Genomic DNA, 10,511 nt, shown 5'->3' with positions numbered 1-10,511 from the left:
TTATAATTTATTTCATAAAATTATTGATTATTTTGTGGTCTTTACATAAAACCCTTGATTAGCAATAGTTTTAGCACAATTTTGATTGTTTTTTGTTAAAGCATGAAGTTACAAGATTCATCAGCGTTTCTGTATAAATACCCAATTGGAAATTTTACAATTTTCTTTTATTAACTGTATTTTTCTCAGTGAACTTTATTTCTTGTGTAAATTGATTTTTTGTATGAAAAATATGTCTTTCTGTGTAAATTTCCATGTAATTGTGTTTTTCTCTGTAAAAGTTTTTTTTTCTCTGAGTGTGTGATTTTCTGTGTAAAATTTTTTTTAATTAAAATTTTTTGTAAAAATACATTTTTCACGTAAAAACACTTTTTTGTGTAAAAACATTTTTTTGGCGTAAAAAATTATTTTGTGTAAAAATAACTTTTTTGTGTAAAAATAACTTTTTTGTGTAAAAATACTTTTTTTGTGTAAAAATACTTTTTTTTATAAAAATACATATTTCTAAAACCACTTTTTGGTGTAACAATACATTTAAGTGCAATGAAATTAATTCTGATGTAAAAACACGCATTTTGTGTTGATATATGTTTGTGTAAAATATAATTTAAAAAAAATAAATTTTTGTGTAAAATAAATGTTTATTGAAAATACACTTTTGTGCAAAAAAACATTTTCATGTAAAAATAAACTTTTGTCTTAAAATACATTCTTGTATAAAAATCCTAATTTTGTTTAAAAAATATATTTGTAAAATGAATTTTTGGTGTAACAATACATTTAAGTGTAAAAAAAAATAATTTTTATTTAAAAGTACATTTTTGTGTAAAAATGCATTTTTATGTTAAATACTTATTTGTGTAAAAAAAACATTTTTGTTTAGAAATACATTTTTGTGTACAAATACACATTTGTCTAAAAATACATTATTGTATAAAAATCTTAAAAAGTTTTGTGTAAAAATACATTTTTTTAGAAAAAAATAAAAATTTCCGGTAAAAATACATTTTGGTCTAAAAATGCATGTTTCTATAAAAATACATTTTTGTTTAAAAATACATATTTTTAAAGTACTTTTTTGTCTTTAAGTGAAAAGACATTAATCTATGTGCAATAAAACACATATTTTTCTTGAAACTATATATTTGTGTAAAATATAAATTCTTTTTTAAAAAACATATATTTTTGTATAATTTATGTGTTTTTGTATAAAAAAAGCACTTTTGTGTAAAAATACATTTCTCTGTAAAAATATATGTTTGTGTCCTAGTTCAAATCTAGTTTAGTTCCAGTCAGCTAAAGTTCTGTAAAAATACATTTTTGTTTAAGAATACTTTTTAGTATTTAAGTGTAAAAAAATAAATTTTTATGTAATAAAGCACATATTTTCTCTGTAAACTACATGTTTTTGTAAAATACAAATTCTTTTGTAAAAAAACATATGCTTTTATGTAAAAAATTAACTTATGTGTAAAAATGCATTTTTATGTAAAAATACATTTTTGTGTAAAAATACATTTTTGTATATAAATACATTTTTGTGTAAAAGTACAATTTTGTATAAAAGTACAAAAGCCTTTTATAGCATTTTTTGTTTATTTTTTTAACCCATAAAGTAGTATAAAGTCTGATTAAGCGATCTTTGTTTGTCCGTCTGATTGTATATATGTTTATTCCAAACAATTTTCTTTACATTTCAGTATTCTAAGGAATCCAAATTGTTCATAGTTCTATCGTACATACATTCAGAATTTCCTACCGTTTTTAATATTCAATTTTATCCCATAACTTTAGCTATAAGAATAAGAATTTTATTTATTTCAATAAATTTCTAACAAAATCGTTTATCATATGTATATCCAACAATTTCTATATATATTTCTATTAATTATTTATATTTCTATTTCAATAATTTTGCTCATAACCCTTTTTTTAAATGTTAACCATTCAAGGATATTGATTACGATGGCTTTCGGCGTTTTCTTGATGCTTTTCTTGATTGTGAAACACCCATAGAATTGGCGCAACATTTATTTGTATCATTTCTTAAGGCCAATGTTAATAATGGACAACAGGGCAAGACACTCAATCAAATGGCAGCCATTAGTAGTACGGCTGCCTGTGCTCCTGTTACGGCGCATACAAAAGGTAAATAGTATAGCCACTGAGCAATAACAATAAAGATTTCCTTGCTTATGCTAATAATCGAGGCTATTGCAAATGATTTCGCTTAAACTAACAGAAAATTCTCAAATTTCGCTTATTTTTTTTTTATTCCTTACATTCCAAGAAAATATTAAATTTTTATTTTAAATCTCATTGTCATTTGCAGGTTCTTTAGCGAATATAAATAGTATTGTAGAAATATCACCCAGTAGTGGTGCGGAAACCACAACAAATGTTCGTAGCAGTTTTGTGGATAAATTACATCATGGCATTACGGATAAACTACATTCGTTAAGTGGTCATTTAACACATGATGCTAGTAAAACAGGTAAGTTGTGCTAAATGAGTTTCTTTCTTTTAGCTTTTCTTTTGGAAAATTCACTCATTTCTGTCTTTTGTTTGGTATTTAAACCATTTTTAAGGTATTTTCTTTATTTGCTTAATTAGCTGTTCTGTTTAGTTTACGTTTTGTTTGATTCCATTCAAATTGATTTTCAAATGAGTTTTGTTTGAGTTGCAAATGATTTGTACGATGCTTTGGCAACAAGATATTATACACTTTGAGAAAAATAGTGTTGCATGATTGCTAGAAATGATTATAGAATTACTACAAGAAATGCTAGTTTAAAAACATGTCTGTTGGCTAGTCTGTTGTTTTATCTATTGAGTAGTCTGCCGACTAGTCTATTGACTAAACTGTTGACTAATCTGTAGTCTATTGACTAGTCTATTGAGTAGTATGTTGACTAGTCTATTGAGTAGTTTGTTGACTAGTATGTTGACAAACTTTGTTGACTAGTCTATTGACTACTCTTTTGACTAGTCTATTAACTACTCTGTTGACTGATCCATTGACTAGTCTATTGACTGATCTTTTGACTAGTCTGTTGCCTATTTATTGACTAGTATGTTGATTAGTCTGTTGTCTAATCTAATCTGTTTACTAGTCAATTGAGTAATATATTGACTAGTTTACTGTCTAGTCTGTTAACTAGTCAAATAACTACTATGTTTACTAGCCAAATTAGTAGTCTGTTAACTATTATATTGATTTTCTGTTGATTAATCTGTTAACTAGTATATTGACTAGTCTATGGGCCAGTCTATTGTCTATCGACTAGTCTGTTGAGTCTATTGAATATTCTGTCAATTAACTAATCTTTAACTGGTCGGTTGCTTATTCTGTTGCATAATCTTTTGATAAGTCTATTGATTGTCTGTTGACTAGTCTCTTGACTTGTCTATTGACTAATCTAGTGTCTAGTCTGTTGACTAGTCTATCTTTTGTCTAGTCTATTGAATAGTTCATTGACTGTTTAATAGACTAGTCTAGTGACTAATTTATTGACTAGGCTACCAACTAGTCTGTTGTCTAGTCTGTAAATTAGTATGTTGACTAGTCTGTTTATTAGCCTATTGACTAATATATTGTTTAGTCTATTGATTGTTCACTAGTCTACTGACTAATATTTTGTCTATTCTATTGACTGTTCAATAGACTAGTCAATTGATTATTCCAGTGACTAACTTATTGACTAGGCTATTAACTAGACTGTTGACTAGTCTTTTGGCTAGTCTGTTCTGTTCTATTAAATAGTTTACTGACAAGTCCATTGTATGGTCTATTGACTAATTTGTTGACTATACTATTGACTCTTCTATAGTCTGTTGACTAGTCCATTAACTAGTATATTGACAAATCATTTGTCTATTGACTCTTCTATAGTCTGTTGACTAGTCCATTAACTAGTATATTGACTAATCATTTGTCTAGTCTAATGAATAGTCCATTGACTAGTCAAGTGACTAATTTATTGACTAGGTTATCAACTAGTCTGTAAATTAGTATATTGACTAGTCTGTTTATTAGTCTATGACTTGTTTATTTACTAATATGTTACTAGTATATAGACTAGTCTATTTGCAGATCATATGACTACTTCTTAGATAAGTCTTTCGACTAGTCTGTTTACTAATCTTTTGTCTTGTATAATGTCAAATCTATAATAATAAGAATTGCTTTTATCAAGTTTTTTTCTCTAAGTGTATCATTATATCTTGGTAACAAGCATATTTGTTCTCATGTTTTGATTTTAATTGGCTTTAGATTTCTGAAACAAAACATTTTAATATCATTTTCTGCACATCTTGTTTTTACTATTCTTTTATAGTATGATGAAAGTTTGAAAGCAACTAACTAATAAATTTTTTCTAACTTAAAGAAATAATAACAAACATTTTCAGCTTTATAATGAAACCCATAGACATGATTATTAGCATTTCGTGTTACATAAGTTATATAGTTGGTTTCAAACTTTCACCATTGCTATGAATTGCAATTGACTCTATTTTTATGTATATTTTTTTATCTAAAGAAGGGGGATTTAATGTATTTTTTTCTTGTTTTCATTTATTCATATATACTCGTGTACTTTTGTGTGTGTGTGTGCGTCTCCTCTTTATACTTTTGTTGCAACGTCATCATCATCTGTAACATCATCATCATCGTTATTATTATCATCATTTGGTTTATCATCATGGGTATTTTTTACGTTTGAATATCATGCAAACCAACAAACGTGAAGGCTGCGTACATCCAATGGTTACTGTTACACCCAGTCCCATGGCTGCATTTCAAAATCCCACAACAACGACTACAACAAATGCATCAATAGCGAATAATAACAATGCAAACGGTCAGAATGTTGGTGGTGTTGGTGGCTCAACATTTGCCACAACAAATGCTCGTTGCTCCACCGACTCAAGTCCTTCACATTCACAAACCAATCATTCCCAAATGTCACGCAACTCATCCAAAAAGAGTAACAATTCGGTTAATTGTAAAATAGATGGTAAGTGGATTTTATTCTAAATCTAATAATCATACTTATGTGTATAATAATAACGTACAAAGTATGAATTAAGTTCAGACTTATGTATTTATGTATGTATGTTTGTAAGTAGTTTATGTCCGTAATTTAATGTAATTCATTAACATACTATAATGATATAACATTATCTTAATATATGAATTTATCAATGTGAAAGTATATTCCATAAGGTTATTAGGTCTGTTACTTCTTATATTTGTTTAAAATTTTTAAATTTCTATATTTTTGAAAATTATTTAAAGTAAAACTTTTTTCTAATTAAAACCATGCTGTCTGTCATTTGTAATTGCCATAAAATATCTGTCTTCATCCCTAAAATATATATAGCGGTATTATGTTACATGAAAATTAATTAGCATACTTTAAGGTGTCATATTTATCACATAATTAAAGCATACAATTAGGCAGTGAGTAAAATAACATTTTTATTTTTTTCCATAACTCTGTTAAACATTAATTTATATTTTTGTAAAATTTATTACTCAGTTGTTTAAATTAAAAGACCTACATTCATTTAATAAGCTTTTTGTACAGATTTTTATCATACGCTCAAATGGAGACCACAATACATATTTCATAATGTAATGTAATTGGATCTGCCGTACGTCATATAAAATATAAGTTGTGCATCAGGTTGATTTTCAGTTGAGGGTCTTAAAGGGATCGTACATTAGAGAATTCCAAAGAATAATTAATGTCATTAAAGAAATATTTTTTATGGAATTTGATCTTAATTAACTCGTTAAAAAAGATTATGGACAATTGACGTATTTTCCGAAGAGTTATAGACCAAAGATTTTGATTCTCAGAAAACTTGTTTTTATAACCGATAGGGCTGACTTCACAATACAAATTCTGAAACATAAAACTTATCTTCAGACTTTAATTGGGATTAATGCTTAATCAACAAATTTAGGAATTTTAAAACTACATTTCGATAGGTAGACCTTTATGGGAGCAAAACCATTCTCAACGGACGGGCATGGCTATAACCGTTGTACCATGGTAGTTCACTACACGCGAATTGTCAAGTACGGTCAAAGAGACTACGGACCGGACCACTCTACTCGTCAGATGTAGTATATATAGAATTAGATTCAGCCTGTTATATCTTACCAAGGTTAGATAAGCAACTGCGACAGTGATCGTAGAAAGGGAGTCGAACTCGACTTGCATGTCTGTATACCAGCCCGCTAGCAGCGTTTCTTAATGAAGGAGTGCCACAATAACTTGGCCCCTTTACATGTGTTTAGGTTATTCCACTTTTGAAAAGATAATCTGAGTATTCTGCTCTTGATAAAACCTACCATAGTAGTCTCTATGCCCAGGGACCCAAACAGGGCTAATGTCAGACAAGCGACCCAGCCTTGACAGATCCTTCTTGCATTGTCTAACTAATAGGGAAGTCATGGTATAAGAGTTTATCGATAGAAGTGCCGTTTGACTATCGACAAAGATTTCTATGCCGCCGCGAATATTTCAGCCTTTAAGACACTACCGTTTGTTTGGAAGACGGCGAGATATACCTTCCCCAGCTTCGTCACAGATGACACCAGGACCAGAAGCGTAGTTCATTTTAAAACCATTCTTCTCGCGAAAAGGATAGTTAACCTTTTGAGTTCAAAAACAAATCATGCCAATTTCTGAAAACCCATTTTACAAAGAATCTGTTTTCTGTACAATGAACCTGTTGTCAGGGTCATCCAGTTTTCATTTAGCTCGTTGACCAGGCTTCACATACAGTCTCTTAATCAACGTATCATAAGTTATACAATTTCCATTATAAGTAATGATTCGATGGTTATTTTCTGGAGATCAATCAGCATTTATTTCAAGATCTCTCGATTTCAATTCGAATGGTACAAAAAGCGTTTTGAGAAAGTCTTTGTCTAAAAAAGCTTTTGACTTCGTTTCAATATCACTACGCCAATATCAGCAGTTTTGAGTCGTCCGGGTACTTTTTCATTCTACAAAAGGTACTTTTTGAATTTTCTTTAATAATGATAATAGAAACATGAAATTAAATAAGTAGAGTCGGAATGAAGTGCGAACCTATAAAAGGGAAAATTTTAGTACTTTTCCGTTTTTTCAAAAGGTATTTTTTTGAATTTTTTATAAAATTGAAACTAAAAACATGAAATTAAGTATGTAGAGCCCGGATTAGACCAGAACACATAAAAGGGGACTTTTTGGTACTTTTTCAAAGAGTACTTTTTGAAATTTCCCTAAAAATGAACCTAAAAACATATAATTAAGTATATAGAGTCGGAATGAGGTGAGAACCCATAAAAGGGAAATTTTTGGTACTTTTTAGTTTTTCAAAAGATACTTTTTTGAACCTACTATTATTTTTTTAACACATCATGCTGAAGGGTATATTAGATTCGGCACAGCTGAGTATGGAAATCTTACTTGTTTTCGCAAAAAAATCATCTTAAGATTTAAGCCAAATATTTACAAATCCATGAACAAATAATAGAAAAAACTAAAAACATTCTTTATCTTTCTAATGTAACTATACACTAACAATCTTAGAACATGCCAAATTATCATTAAAAATATAAAAGAGAAGTGCATATGTATGTGTATCGTGCTTTAGTCAATTAGTAATAGATGCTAGATATACATATACAATTTCTAAGAAACTCAAACTAATTGAATGAAATTTCCTCCTATCTGCTGCTGTAGAAAAAGAGATATTGACATACAAAAAAAAAAAAAGGTTTCGGCTGTTAATTCTGTTTCAGACTATAACTATTTTTGACAGCAAATGTGTTTAAGAGCAATGTCACATTCACTTTATATTTTATATCCTGTACTTGTGTCGGCAGTTTTGTTACTTATTATTACATGTTTCCTTGTTTTTTTCCATAGACTTTCAGCATTCCCTCTGTATGTTCAATTTTGCTTTAGTTCTTTTTTTTTGTAAATGTACTCAACACATATTAAAAGTACAGAGAAAAAAAATTTTAATTGACAACAATAGAATTTATGTGCTGTCACTTTTAGATATTTGTCATGAAGTCAATATTGAGCAGAAAAAAAGATATATAAATAGAATAAAAAAAGTCATTTATACAATACATACTTATATTTAAATTGAAATCACAAACATACATATTTATAAAAATTAAATCTATTTATATATACAAGGTTGTCAGATCTTACAACGTTGGCAATAAAAGTTTAAAAAAGTTTAACAACCGTATGAACTTAAAATGTTTGTCTTGCAATTTTGTTAGAAAAGGAATTGTCAGTATATTTTAAAACAATAATATTGTCAGACATCTTACAATTGTATAAATACATTTCGTTGCCACTGTCAGATAACTGTCTGACAGAGGTGTCAGATAAATGTTTTCTATTGGCAAAGCGGTGCATTAAAAGAATATATGCAGCTAAAAAAGGATCTGGCAACTTTTGCCATAGAACAATCTTACCACATTGCCATACAACAATCTTACCTAATTGTCAGTACATAGTAGGGTTCTATAAATCGACTTTCGAATGATCGAACAATCGACTTTTTGTCGAAAAAAAGTCGAAATCGACTATTTTGTTCCAAAAAAGTCGATAACTCGACTATCGTCTGTGAAAAAAGTCGACTTTGGAAATAAGAGTCGAAAAAAGTCGGAAAGTCAGAAAAAGTCGGAAAAAGTCGAAAAATCTAAAATAGTCGAAAAAAGACAAAAATAGTCAAACAGTCGAAAATAGTTGAAAATCGAAAGAAAGACGGAAAAGGTCAAAAATTGTCGATAAATCGAAAAAAGACGGAAATAGTCAAAATAGTGAAAAAAGTCGAAAAATCGAAAATAGTCGAAAAGTCAAAAATAGTCGAAATAGTCGAAAATACTAAAAGTCGAAAAGTCTAAAAGTTGACTTTAAACTAACTTAAAAAAGTCGAAAAATCGACTTTGCATAAACAGCAAAAAAGTTGATAAGTCGAAAAGTCGACTTTTACCTAACTACAAAAAGTCGAAAAGTCGACTTTTCATGTCAACTATAGAACCCAAGTACATAGCTAACGTTGTAAATTCTGGCAAACATGTATACATAGGTAGCTTAACACTATATGATGCAATATTATTTGATAAAATGTAACACCTAAAAATATGCAGCATTTTTTATTATTTTGTTATTTTATTAAATAAACTTCCGTTTTATTTTGATGTTTTGATATTCAATTTTATATGATTTATTTCATACAATCTTTTGCTGCTTTTTAAACATTTAAAAAATGTTTTTCTATATAAAATAAATTTAAAAAAATCAAAGTTATTTAGCAAAATATTTATATATGTATTAAGCTTAAGGCATTGCAAAATATTAATGCATATATTAAAACAAAAAAAATAAGCAGAAAAAAATATAATAAATCTATTAAAATATATGCAACACATTGTCTACTAAAATTCTATCCTTAGGGTATGCTACAGACTTTAAATTTACATTATAAAATGTAAATAAATGGAAATATTTCCATAAAGTTATGGATAAATTTAATAGAAATGTAATATTTTTTGATTGAGATTGTTCGTAAGAATAATAAATCAGCTTCAGCATTAAGTGCCACAACAAAATTTAGTCTAGTTTAAAATTAATTAGCAAACATAGTCATATAAGTTTTTGCTGGGTAATTTGTACTAAATTTTCTACTAAATAAATATGACTTTCAAGATAAAATTTAATTGATTTCTATAAAATCCAAGTATTATTGCAAAATTATACTATAAATAGGTAACATTTAGCAATAAATATTTAAACAATAAAATTTGAATTTTAATGATCATTTAAACAACATAGTTTATGAAACAAATGAAAATTGTTTATGTATGTAAAGTTATTTACTTTAGATTTTAATTAATATATCATATAATATGCATAAGTATGCATGTGTTTAAATTTAAATTGATTACATACATATGTATGTATATAATATATTTATATAAAATAGTGACATTAAGTACACAAATTTACTAGTTTATTAGGCAAATGTTATAATATTTAAAAAAAAACATAAATTTTAAATAAATTACAATTTTATACCAAATTATATTCAAGACTTTAGATTTTTCCTGCTTACTTAATTGATTATAGACTAGACTAGAGTGCATGCTTATAGAATATACTACTAACTAGTCGATGATTAGACTAAAGTTTAGAGTTTAGACTAGTTTATATACTAGTCTATGAACTAGACTCTAGGACTGTAGTCATGACTATAGGCAAGATAATAGACTATAAACGAGATTATAAATAAGACTAGAGCCTAGAAAAAACAATAGACTAAATTGAAGTCTAGACTACAGAGTAGACTAAAGACTCAACTATCTATCTATCTATATATCTATCTATATATCTATCTATCTATCTATCTATCTATCTATCTATATATCTATCTATCTATCTATCTATCTATCAATCTATCTATCTATCTTATATATCTATATATAT

The 10,511-nt window shown here is 27.7% G+C and overlaps 1 protein-coding gene across 1 annotated transcript in view; it reads left to right on the top strand.

Moving 5' to 3' along the window:
* Positions 1–232: 232 nt before the first annotated feature.
* LOC111687262 (diacylglycerol kinase 1) overlaps positions 233–10,511 on the top strand; it is a 53,699-nt gene continuing 43,420 nt past the window's right edge. Inside the window, exons 1-4 of the mRNA XM_046954203.1 lie at positions 233–244; positions 1,953–2,148; positions 2,333–2,494; positions 4,752–5,018. Of these exons, the coding sequence (XP_046810159.1) occupies positions 233–244; positions 1,953–2,148; positions 2,333–2,494; positions 4,752–5,018 (637 nt within the window). The remainder of the gene's footprint in view (positions 245–1,952; positions 2,149–2,332; positions 2,495–4,751; positions 5,019–10,511) is intronic.

The sequence above is a fragment of the Lucilia cuprina genome, chromosome 6 (genome assembly GCF_022045245.1).
Source record: "Lucilia cuprina isolate Lc7/37 chromosome 6, ASM2204524v1, whole genome shotgun sequence".
Taxonomy (NCBI): domain Eukaryota; kingdom Metazoa; phylum Arthropoda; class Insecta; order Diptera; family Calliphoridae; genus Lucilia; species Lucilia cuprina.
The sequence above is the reverse complement of the archived record's forward strand: the minus strand, read 5'-3'. Positions and strand labels throughout refer to the sequence as shown.